Below are 12,948 nucleotides of genomic sequence, written 5' to 3'. Positions count from 1 at the left end.
CAGTACCCATCCATATCTTCAAATGTCACAAAGAACAGTAAGCACGGCGATGAAGGTAGAGCGTGCCACAAGCCAGAAATGAAACTTTGCCACAAGAAGAGCACGACGAAAATTGTATCATACTTCACTGGCTAGGGAGATTTGCATGGTCAAGGCAGTTAGGCTTCATCCTCTTAGTCCTTAGTCAGTCCCGTTCTCGTAGAAATGCTTTGTGGCTTTACCGTCTACAAAGGCCCAAATTCGGCCCGATTCGGCTTTGCTCCCTGGACAAGACCGGTGACCTGTGAAGATATTTTACAGCCTTACCGATATCGATCAATACCTAACGACCACGGCTACATTTGGTCACTTGCGAGGAAAGAAAAGATAGGTGGAGGGGGATTCAGTTCATTACCTATGCTTTTTGAAGATGCTTTTGGTAGACGATCGTGATTTTTGAGCTTAGAATGGTCTTAACGGTACGCCTCATGACATAACTCATGCAGTTGACGTTTCATTGCAACGTCGCGTGAACTTCATCACCCTATCGCCCCCTTGTTGCCAGGTTCACATCGCGTGGGAACTTCACATTGCGTCAATGAAATATCACCGAGTCCAGACGCCACAGCTGACACTTCCTATTTCAGCTCGCACCCGGGCCGTTTTCAACACCCCATTTCATCACTCCATCATCCAGGAAGCAGCCCCTCTCCGATTTCCTGCAATAGCGTACCGCACTCGGTGAATGGCTCGGCGAGTCGTGCGTCCGGCTCCCCGCCGCGGCCGCCCTCCTGACCCTGCTGACCTCTCGTGCTGCCCCCGGGGTGATCCACCCACCCCTCCCCCGCCCACCCGCACAGGAAGAGGGACACCCGCGGCCGCATCTCGCTTTCAAAGGTCGCGTCGGTCGCGCTGGGAGATGGGATACCGTTCCCATCCGCTTCGTCGCCGGGCGAGCGGCGATCGAGACTGTTGCGTTGGCGTTTGTGTGGAAAGGTGATACGTCTGGGATTGAATGTCACTGGAGGTTTGGGCGTGGTTCAGATAGCGGGGGAGGGGAAGGGAGGGGGGGGAGGCTGTGTGCCCCGGGGTATTGACAGGACAGGGACAATATTGGATAAGACGGAGACGCCACTTTCGATGACACAATCGCCGGGGATTAGAGTGGGCGGCGACATGTGAAACTGTCGCCCGGCACAGAGCAGACACAATGGAGCCGGGGAGGATAAAGGGCGGAAGACGTCACCGTTATGTGTCACAATTCGATGGCGAAACATGTTACGCGCGCGCACTGGCCTGGGCCGTAGGCCCACTCTATCGTAACTAGCTAAAATTGTTCAGAAACCAAAGGAATGACCAGCAAGGCACCATTATTCCATCACTGCTAATAAAGCACGTTTACTGATGAACTATTTGATGCTCTATAATTATAAATAGACACGGCGGAAGTTCATTTCGCATTATATTCGAATTACCGTTATGTAGCGTTGATGGCTCCACCTACATGCTACTCCACAGGGCAATAGTGGCTTTCAGAAATCACAACGGGAACCATGATGGGTAGGAAGTAATACGACCCGTGACGTGCCTACTGATTACCCGGATTTTGATCCCGGACACACCGAAATAAAACAGGCATTGAGTGATCCATTGTCAGCAACAGCTCGACGTTTCCCTTTCTAGTTTGTACAGCCCGGTTGCAACCTCTGTTTGGTAAGGCGGTACGGGTCGTTTGTTCATTGTTCATCGCAAATGTATGTATGTGTAGACACACCAAAGGCCGCTCCCGCCTCGTCTGCACACATGATTGTTTACCGGCCTGGGTAGTGCTCCTTTTAGACCTTCTCTCATGCGAAGTTTATCACAATCGATACCGCATCAAACAGGAATCGCCTTCACGCTTTCATGGATCGATACCTCAGAGACGGTAAGTGCATGAATTATGAACCCTTATCAGTTATCACTACCTGGCGTACGTAAAAGACCGATCATCCTTAAAAACACACCTAACAGGCAAACAAGAGGCATCGTGTTCTCTCACCAATCCGCCAAACTACGTTCCATCACAAATACCAGCACTCCTTTGAAAGGTATATTGGTAGGTAAATTCCGTGCGCATGTCTTTTCTTCATCGAACACTAACATTGCATTGTGTACAATACGTCGCACATTCGCGGCTCCGAATATGGCGGCGAGCCACCTCGCACGATGGACACACCCGCTCCTAGCCGTTCAGTTGTACTTTTCATGATCGAGCGATCACCGATTGCTGCCGAGAATTGCTAGCGATGCCAACGCCGCCTGGTGGCGCACATTTGTACTAAGACAGAGCCGGGTCCATTCTTCACCGGCCTTCGCTCTGCATTTCAAAAGTTTCTGATGACACGTTAACTACCTACCACGTTCAACGAAAACTGTGTCTTGAATAAGCATGAATGAAATGAGAACACTGTGCGTGTTTTAATGCCAAAACAATACGACTCCATTAGCAAGACTCACGAAAATGCGTAGGTAAGAGCCTACTCAGCTCTCAAACGCAAACATTCTCTTCACGAAGTTCAAAAAGGTCACAGCTTACACAAAATTCCGCACAATACATAAAACTCGCCCACAAAACTTGCCCTGTTCAGCGACAGCAGCAGTGAAAGACAATCCCTTCAAGCGCACTTCTTGCTGACCCTGCCCAAGCGTGAAGCTCTTCATTGCCTCAAAGCACTATCAGCCACTTTATGTACGCCACACACAGAATCGTTAACGGATAGCAGTATGCCGAAGAAGGGAGTCATTAAAGCTGTCCAGGCGACAAATGGCAATGCCCAGATCACAGCAACTTAAGATGAAACTGAAATATGACCAGAATAGCCGCGAAAAGGATCTTGTCTTGAAGGAAAACAGCATAGGTGATTTTAAATCTAGCTTACCGCAGTTGGCAAGTAGACACTAAGACCGAATGCCCAAACGTGTAAAGTGGGTTATTTTCGAGCCTTCTTTGAAGTCATGATGACTCAAAACAAAGTCACCATTATAGAGATCATACAAAAAGAAAAAAGCCCAAGCTCCGATCACTGCCGATCTACCAGCTCGGACTAAAAACATACACATATGCGAGCTGATGGCATTAAAAATAAACATCACAGTCCCCGCTAGCAATTACTGGCTCGTTCGGTACCTCAATCAACCGCCACATGCCGAGCACGCTTCAAAAAGCAAATATCTGGGATAAGCTGGTTTACAGGCGACCTGGTGAATGTCACTTTTCGGCGGTTGGAGCCTTGTAGAGTGTATACTCAGTCGGTCTGTTTTTATTTCCTCAGTGACTGTTGATGACCACTGGTTGGCCCTCAAGGACATCGCCTCAACGCTGATTGGCTCCCGGTATAGCCACCTGACCGTTCATTGGCTCCCAATGCCCTCCGCTGACCGCTGATTGGCTCTCACTCCGTCACCTGACCGCTGATTGGCTCTCACCGGTCAGGTGGGCGGCGATTGGCCGCTGGCGAGCGGTGCCTCGCAGGCGGCCGGGATCAGGTCGGACAGCTGGAAGGAGGTGGGCAGACCCTGACTGGAGCCACTGGCGGGCGCCGCGGCAGCCGGCTCGTCCACCTGGTGCAAAGGTGATATTCAGACAGTGGGTAGGCGAGTCAAACCTGAGGTATACACAATTACACAACACAACGACAGGTCGGCAAAAATGATAAACATGGCATATTCACCGGCTAAAGACAAAGGAAGACATTAACAGATGCTACATAAAGTACTTAATAAGTTGCTGAAAAAAACATATTTTTTGACACACACATACAAAAAAAACTGCCCGAAACGAATTCTGAGAATCCAGCATATTTTAGAACCTACAGCTAGTCTGTACATCAAAGTAGCGCCAGCGCCCGCAGAACAGCAGACACGGTTTCAAACTCTCAAGTTCTTCACGCGGAAAACAACAGCCACGTAAACATGACGGGCAGCCAAAACTTGAGACTGACTACAGCTGCTTCTATCATACGAGTAACCCAACGGCTCAGTTATCTAATCCTAAAGCGACCACTCACCTCAGCGAGATCGAGCGAGCCGAAGCTGTCGGGAGTGTGTCGCACCAGCTCCTCTGCCGTCATGGCCAGAGGGTCCGAGAGCGACTCCTTCGACGGCGGCTTGCTCGTCTCCAGGTGGCCTAGGATGCTACTCAGCGAGAAGTCGCCCATCTGGAGACAGGTGAAAGCGCGTCAAAATGTCGTCTCTGAGGTCTTGACTCTTGACTCGGTTTTGTGGGAGTGGTTAGCGAGGTAAAAAGAAGGCAAGATTCGAACAAGTTCAGTTTAGTTTAGTTTAGTTTTCTTTCAAGTACTTTCTTTCTTGAACTTGAACTTGAACTTTCAAGTTCAAGTTCAGAACCTCTCAAATATGCTTTCCGTAAATAAACATGACATCTCTTGCGACAACACTCAAAAAGACACGTTAAGCTACCGCATGTCGAACACTTCATTATAATGCCAGGCTTTGAAGCATGATCGCTTCAGAATCGCGTGGAAGCTCAAAATCACTTCCACAAATCACCATGTTTTTCAAGCTATCTTTGCCAGAGTATCGATGGCACAGAGCAACTGCACAAACCACCGAGTAGGTACGTATCGCGTACCTCGCTCCAGACCCGTGGACTGGCCGGCGGGGAGGGCCTCGGCAGCGAGTTCTCACAGAGGGGCCGGGTCGGGGTCTGGAGTACCGACGAGTCACCCCCGCCCCGGCCGAACGACGCCAGAAAACCTGAAACAAACGGGAATAGGTTATGCTGGGCGGCAATTAGCGACGCAAATAAATAACGACTCAGTCATAAACCTAGTTTGTATAAGAGGTCTAGGATTCATTATAATATTCAACCATAGACCACTATATATAGTGGTCTATGATTCAACAGTTTTAAACGGGTCGACGCATCTTCCCTCACACTAAAAGCTCAGAGGCCTGCTGAAATTGGAGTTGGTCAGCCAGCTGAAACCCCACACTTACACCTTTGAGGCTTGAATTGAAGGTAACTTAGGTAAGGTTGGGCAGTGAGCACCTTAACTCCCTCCCCACGCTCCCATGAAAGATTAAATTCGAGTCTGCCAGAATGGACCTCATCCACCTCTCCCATACTCACCTGAGAAGCTGGAGTTGGAGTTGGCCAGTGTGACATCCATCAGCACATCTGACGAGGCGCCGTTCAGTGAGAACTCCGACTCTGGAGGCGGCGGCAGGCTCTCCGGAGTGGAGGACCTCTCCGGGATGTGGAGGACCGGAGGCGCGGCGGGCTCCTCGCCTCCCGGTTGGGGCGGGGGCGGAGGAGGCGGCGGGGGAGGGGCGGGGGCGGGCGCCCTAGTGTCTCCAGTGTCCAGTACGGGCATTGAGATGGTGATACCCGGAGTCGCAGCTGAGGAGACGGGTACAGGCACCGAGACGGGCACGAAACTGCCCGCAGTCTGGAGAGGGGAAACGGTGTGTCAGCATGGTGACATGAAAACTGCTACAGACGTAGCACTCGTTGAAACTGGGAACTAGCAATAGTTGTAAGCTCGTGCGAGCCAAATAGCACAACATTCGTGCATAAGCGATTCTGAGTAGCTTACAGTCTTCCAGACCTAACCAGTAAGTAAGTACATTGTACATTGTACAAACATCCCACGTAAGCCCACGCTAGCATTCTACAACCTCAGTAAGCCAGTTATGTTATCCAGTTGGGATCCCCGCAATTTTTTTTAGTCAGTCCCCACCCCGATTCCTCTCACAGTGAGCTACGATCTGCGCCACTGACCTGCGTCTGTCCGGCCACCAGTCGCAGGTTGACCATGGAGATGCCGCCGCTGCCCTGGTTGCGCGGCACCAGCGGCAGCATGCGCTGCACCACCACCTGGCTCTTGCGGCCCGGCCGACCGGCGCGGTTGTTGGAGCGAGGCAGAGTGCGCAACTGACGAGAGAGAGAGAGCGAACCGTCAGATACGAAGCCGTCAGATACGGAGCCGTCAGATACGGAGCCGTCAGATACGGAGCCGTCAGATACGGAGCCGTCAGATACGGAGTCGTCAGATCAAGGAGTCGTCAGATACGGAGTCGTCAGATACGGGGTAAAACGGGAACGGGATGGCAGAATTGTGAGCTCGCTCTACGAACTGACAGCGGGAGAGGGAAAATAGCACGGAAGAGCTAAACTCTTCATGAGTGCATGACACAAACAATCACACAGAACAAATTATTACACATTTTACACTACAGTACATAGTAAACTAATCTTGACAGTTAACCAGCTCCCACCGAGGCATTGCTGACGACAGCAGCGTCCCCTTTAGCACACACACTCGTACGACAGAACGTAAAGCTCCCAGACATTTCGCCTCACAAAATGGCCGCATAATACGATAGCCGGTTTTTCCTAGCGTGTTTATCAGAGCTGCCAAATGGTGGCGCAACTTCCCTAGCGTACTGGTTTGCATGATTTGATAGCGACGGCAATACAACCGCTCTCCAACACAAAATAATCCAACACACCGCAAACAAACAAAGGACTCAGAGTCTCGGCACACTCAACTCGCCACCCAGCCCATGACTCCTCCCCACTAACCGCCGTTTCCAGAGGAGGCCTCATGACACCCGCGTCCGTCCCAGTGCCGGCCGCCGGCAGCTGAGGCCTCGCGCGGGTCATTGCTGGAGCGATGGGGATCGGTCGCCGCGCGCCGGGCTCCTGAGGTCCGCCCGGCCGGCGCGGTCCCGACGCCACGTAGTAGAGGGGCTCCCGGCCGGGGAGAGGTCGGTGCGCCATGCTGGGCGGTGTCTGGGTACCTGTGGTGACCAGGGGTCCGGCCGGGAACACGCGGCCCCGTGTTTCCGTCTGCCCGGCAAAGGAGGGATGTCAATGGTCAGTAATGGGGGATCAGTTGAGGAGCTCAGACAACGAAATTCGTCACAAGTCAGGAAAAAATACCTCAATGACCAACCAAGTAGATTCAGACGCATCACTAGTATAGCTATAATATAATTCTGTCCTGAATACAATTATACCATCACAGATGTAAACTAACCTAACGTCAAACCGGCCTTTCACTCCCTTCATGTAGCATACGGACAAAGGCCCAACGATTATGTCTTCGATTATCCGGCTGACCACACTCACCTTTATTTTGGCCAGCCGTGCGACGTTTAACAGCTGGGCCAGCATCGACGTCAGCATCTTCACCTTGCGGGAGGCCTCGCTGTCCGCCCCTGAGGCAGTGGTATCGGTGAGCGCCCGGGCGGCCGCCACCTGTAGCGCCCATTTCTTCAGCTGGTCGGAGGGCTCTCCGAAGGGCGCAGGCTCGGCGGGCACCACCTCAGCCGTCGGCGCCGTCCCGTTCGTCTCCTCTTTAGTCTCCTCCTTGCCCTCAGCGTTCAGCTGTTTGAGGGAGACGTTCTTCGGCAGCCAGAAGTATTGCAGTTTGATGGTGTCTGGACGATTCACCTGAAAGAGACGTGTCAAAATCGTCATCACCAGCAGTATCGGTACGCCATCTGCGGAGAACGATACGGTACAGATGCACGGGAAAACGTTCTAAATTGATATCCCATGAGAAGAAAAGTGTGCCTCTAAAATCGCACTGAGAAGGAAAGCAATCGGAATGACACAAGAAAAAATACGTTTTTCATTGTCAAAGAACGAAGCACTTAAAACTTTACATTATCTAATGCCTCCACGGACCCTCGGATTAGAATGCAGCTAAATCATCACCTCGCCTTGCTGACTCTCTACAAGCCATCCCACTCTGATTCCTGGATCCGAGGCTCACCATCATGTAGAGCTCGCCGACTGTCCGGGTGCCGGCCGTCTCCGCCGTCCAGCCCGTGTTCAGCTCACTGCGCTGTGTCCTCTCGGCCTCCCTCCTCTCCTCCTCCAGCCGCGACCGCTCCTGCTCCTCCCGCTGCTCTTCCTCGTCCCTCCTCCGCTCCGCCTCCTCCAGCTGCTTCCTGAGCCGCTCCTGACGCAGCCTCCTGCGAGCATCTTCCTGTTTCTGTCTCGCCTCCTCCAGCTTCTGCTTCGCTTCCTCCTGTCTTTGTCGCGCTTCCTCCTGCTTCCTTGCCTCCTTTTGTTTCACCTCTTCCTGTCGTGAAAGCTCAGACTCTGCCTCATCACCAGCGGACTCTCGTTTCGCCCCGGCCGACGACGCATCCTCACCGGCTTTCTTTGGCCCCGCACTGCCTGCACCCACCGAATCCGACACCGAATGCAGCTCCTCCAGAACGTTTTCGAAGCTCAGTCGGACGCCACAGTCGGGTGTGGTGGGCGCCGGCGCGGGCGGCGGCTGGGGGGTGGGTGTGCGCGGTGCCGGCGGCTCAGAGAGCAGCATCATCCGCTCCTGGTAGCGCTCGAAGCTCAGGTTTACCACGGGGGCTGGAGGCGCAGGGCGGATCACCTGAGCTGACAGTTTGTAGTCGGATGTGGCGCGGAGCACCAGCCGACGGGCCGGAACGGGGGCAGGCTCGTCACCGCACACCTTCTCCAACTGAACAGGGTCTAGTCAAGGAAATGGCGCACCGAATACGACATCAGTCAATCACTGCGAACCATAATACCGTAATGTTATGATACTTTAGCAAAAACTAATGTGAAACTCTCTCACACAAACGATGCCTCATGAAGAAAACGATGATCCATAAAACTGATGATGGTGAAAGATCCAAGCTCAAACGATTCAGTGAGATAAGCAAAGGGACCCACCCGCAGCTGCAGCATGCAGCCACTTAAATCATTCCATCCCAGCAACATAACTATAGTTTTCCACTCCCTCCCAGCCGTTTTCAACCACGTCCTCAGAGGATACAGCTCTGTCGGCCTCGGTTTTCCATCTTTTCTCCAGGGCCAGTACCAGCGTTCTGAGCCGGTACTGGAGTGGCAGTGTGGCACGTAGCCGGGGGTTGTGAGACAGAGACTGCACGTGGTACCAGGCCTCGTTGGTGGCCGGTGTGAGCTCCAGCTGGGTACGAGCCGGCAGACGGACGAACGGCTCCTCGGCTGGGTCTGTAGATGAAAGAAAGGGATGGGGTGTCGCAGTGAATAAATCTGGTGAACAGGCCAGTGCTCGCAGACAGACTATGAGCCGAAGTGATCGGCGTAAATGATCACAAATAAGGTTCTCCACAACTCAGGGCTATACCTATCCAGCTAAAGACGACATTGGGCAGCGCATGTGCTACAGCAGACCTCCAAGATATAACTCTCCTCGAATATATGCCACTCGGTACTCGATGGACCTCCTGTTCTTCCAGTCAACCACCTAGATACCCCAGCTTCTAGCCCACCGACCTTGGATCCTGTTGATTTTCTTCAGCGCGCGGCAGACGGGCGTTCGGATGCGGTACGTCTTGCCCCGGAGCCGGACGGTGGTACTGCCGCGGTACACCAACTCGTTCAGGCGCTGTCCGCTGCGCTCGTTCAACATGCCGATCCGCTTCCGCAGCTCGCCGTAGTTGACCAGCAGGTAGATCTCCTGGATGGAACGCTTCACGTCTGTCCGAACAGGCCACAGGATTGTGAGTGGTGAAAGTCCAGATTTGAGATAGATAAATCATATCAGCATACATATCGCACTTTCATGACACCATAGCGTGTGAGTTATGTATGGGGCATGGGCATCTAACTTTTATTCGCCCAAACATGTCAAAAAGGGCCATCCTGTATGCCAGAAACAATTTATCAGTAAACACTGATGCCAAAGTGCCACTCTAAGGAAAATATCCAGCTTTAAAAGATACACAAAACTAGATACCAACACAGCATGCTGTAATTGCTGTATGCGCGTTGGCCATACCTGGAGGAAACTGGACGTATTTGGAGATTTTGTTCAGAGTCCTGTAGTAAAAGAAGCGAATCTGATCACGGTTGCGGACTTGATCTTGACCAGCCTTGTTCTTCATTTTCTTCTTGGCAATGTAGTTCTGCAGTGCCTGAAAGTTCTTCCCGAAGTCATTCAGAGCTTCAAAGAACACCGTCTTATCTGATGGTGACCACTTCTCCCAGGTCCTTTTGCTTTTCTCCGGCGGGCCTTCTGGCTTTTTATCGTCTTCTGTCGTATCTGAAAATCGTACAGATAATAGTCGTCACAGTAAAGACACTCACAGGCACTCAGAATATCGGCAATTTGAACCTCTCACGGATATCGTCTCGTTGGCAATTCATCTGAGAAACTCTCATTAACTCTCATTTATCTCATGGTTGTGCGAACAGAAAGCCGCCGAGAACGAAGCACTTAGGCTCGATTACGTGTCTCACAGCCGGAGAAAATAAACTGATTAATTAAGTAGCATTATCAATGCCCACATAATTTGCCGCCATTCACTCAGCGCTGTCTCTACTCCACACACTCTCATTCCATTGGCGAGCATACCTCTGGCGCGTTTTCGGCAGGCCGAGCGGGCCGGGCTGGGTTTCACGTCCTTGCTCTCGGGCTCAGGCTGCGGCTCGGCCGGCTCGGCGGCCGTCTCCGTCTCTTCGCGCGCCTCCGCCAGCTGCTCGCGCCGCGCGCTGCGCAGCGTCGGCGTGTTGCGCACCGACAGACGGCGCGCGACCGGCGGCTCGGGCGGCGGCGGCGGAGGCGTGGACGGCCGCGGGGCCGGAGTCGGGGGGTCCATCGCGCCGATCACACTGCCGACATGGGTTTCATTATGTGAGGACAACCAAAATATGTGAACAGTGTAGTGCAACTGGGCTTTCTTTTTCATGGGTTTATTTGAGATGATAGCTCACAAACAATAGCTATAATGGAAAAATGCTACACACCAAATGGCAATGAGAACAATGTTGTAAATTTAGCACCTAAGAAACATTGATAATCACAACATATACACCAACTACCACGAGACTGCATAGGTATTACAATTAAATGCTATTTCATGATCACAAATTGATTTTTGTTCATATTTGTATTGCAGTTCATGTTTATGGTCCTTTTCAAACAATGGGTAACCAGCTGTTTAAATAACAAATATTTCATTAAAAGGAAGGCAGAGTTGATTTTTTCATCTATTAATAAAAGTCATCAGAAGCCATGCACAAAAATATAATCAGTTGACTGCCCCTAACTTGAAGAACACTAATAAATAATCAGGTAATTCAAGAATTCACAATTGGTTTCTTTAAAAACAAGATTTAAGGGTTTGAACCATTGAAGAGAAGTTGAGAAGCAGCAATTAAAGCTTAAAAAGCATTTGAAGAGGAACGAAGCATTGTTCTTTGACAGGTTCTTCACCATATTAGTAGGTACCTTAATATTAGCTTACACTAAGAAGTATCAGAAAAGAACTACAAAGCAAAATCCTTGTATATGACATCCTCAGTCATGCAAGTTAAATGAATGCTATATTTTTACAAGCTTTGTTCCTTTCCATACCAAACAGGACAGGTTGACTTAGGGATTTCATTGATTCAGGAATATTGAATGCTGCTCTCCAAAACAATGTTGTGAATTCAGCTTGGCTACAGATGCTTTTGTTCATGTCAGGGACACACCCAATGATACTACACATTAAACAATGCTATATATTTTCCCATACTGGCTGGTAAAACACTGCACTGTGCTCAACATTGTTCTGGCTGGTATGAAAAAGAATATCAGGCAATACCAAAGGTTGCATCTATAAAATAGGAAAAAAACTAAGAATAACTTATACAGGAGAATGCATTACTGCATGAAACAACTGTAAAGCCCAAAAATGAGGTATATAACTGCAAAAACAATTGAAGGTAACAATTCAAACTGATGAAAACTTCAAGTAATTGCAACAATTAGCAGATGCATACAACCAATTCATACTATAGCAAGCACTGCTGCTGCACAGAACACCAGGGGTCAGTTGCTGGTGCACTTTGACTTGAGCTTGAGGCTAAGCAGTGTTACATAAACAAATTGTAGGTACACATTTGTAAGCAAGAACATAGAATACACCAACATAAAATTAAAAAATGCAATCAGTTTCTTAAAACCATTTTAATTGATAAGTAACAGAAGGCAACTACGGCTAGCCGCCATTCAGCGATGGGCTCAGGGCTGAGACGTCATCCCAAAATACAAGGAAAACTAGCACAATTCTGCATCAAAAACAGAATAATTTAACACCAAATTGTCAAGAATTCCTGCCTGATTCAGTAATTCAGACATCCGTGACTCACATGTCAATCGTAAGCAAATAATTCAGCCAAGACTGAGACGGGAAATATGGCGCCAGAACGCGGACAACATGGCAGTTCCAAGGCCATATAACCGCAGTTCCGCGGGATTCCGCTGCGGAGGATCGGAAACGGGCACCGGGTCGGGGGGATTGGGGAGTTCGAGAGCGCTCGAACTCTCAGTTATTTATCCTCCTTCTCTCCAACATTACTGTACAAAATCTTTGACGTCATTTATTCTTCTGGTTTTGATTTGTCAATTGGTCTTCATAGTTCGCTATAATTATATTGTTTGCTTTGTTTGAAAAAAGCTAAATGTGGATTTCTTTTTAAATCAACATAAATATACTTGATTGCCGAAGATAAGATGATTCTATGAATCTGACTTTGCCAAAAACCCATTTCAACCTTTTTTATTTGTGATGTCATTTATTAATAATTGCTGTCTGCTATTCATCTTTCCAGCTTATTTCCCTTGATCCTGAAACTTGCGCGAATGGTACAAATGCAGCGCAGAGTAAGCTACTTCCCAGTAAAAGAGCAAATGACGTTTATATCAAATTTTGATGCTTTTTGATTTTATTTTTATTCTTTTTGAATCTTTAAAATAGCTAATTTAGATTATTATACCACATGAGTTAACAAGTTTCTAAAAAAGAGTGTTAAATTTAAAAAAAATCCTCACAAGTTAATTTGATGTCATTTATTTTGGTATTAAAATACGACCTGCGAACTACTTATCATCCAAGTAATGGCCCAAACCTGCCTTGGCCCAAACATTTTAGGACGTGTTGACTTGGTACTGCGCA

At 49.7% G+C, this 12,948-nt stretch overlaps 1 protein-coding gene across 1 annotated transcript; it reads right to left on the bottom strand.

The window, feature by feature from the left end:
* Positions 1-2,057: 2,057 nt before the first annotated feature.
* Positions 2,058-12,284, bottom strand: LOC122366624 (misshapen-like kinase 1). The gene is made up of 13 exons (XM_043339085.1): positions 12,143-12,284; positions 10,362-10,618; positions 9,786-10,049; positions 9,281-9,484; positions 8,799-8,995; positions 7,767-8,480; positions 7,118-7,441; positions 6,569-6,835; positions 5,765-5,917; positions 5,114-5,432; positions 4,613-4,737; positions 4,029-4,178; positions 2,058-3,582 (listed from the first exon to the last, which is right to left on the bottom strand). The coding sequence occupies exons 2-13, from the start codon at positions 10,603-10,605 to the stop codon at positions 3,451-3,453; spliced, it is 3,093 nt and encodes a 1,030-aa protein (XP_043195020.1). The 5' UTR covers positions 10,606-10,618; positions 12,143-12,284; the 3' UTR covers positions 2,058-3,450.
* Between the last annotated feature and the right edge of the window lie 664 nt (positions 12,285-12,948).

The sequence above is a fragment of the Amphibalanus amphitrite genome, unplaced genomic scaffold, assembly GCF_019059575.1.
Source record: "Amphibalanus amphitrite isolate SeventyFive unplaced genomic scaffold, NRLGWU_Aamphi_draft 000820F_arrow, whole genome shotgun sequence".
Lineage (NCBI taxonomy): Eukaryota > Metazoa > Arthropoda > Thecostraca > Balanomorpha > Balanidae > Amphibalanus > Amphibalanus amphitrite.
This window is presented reverse-complemented; position numbering and strand designations above follow the sequence as displayed.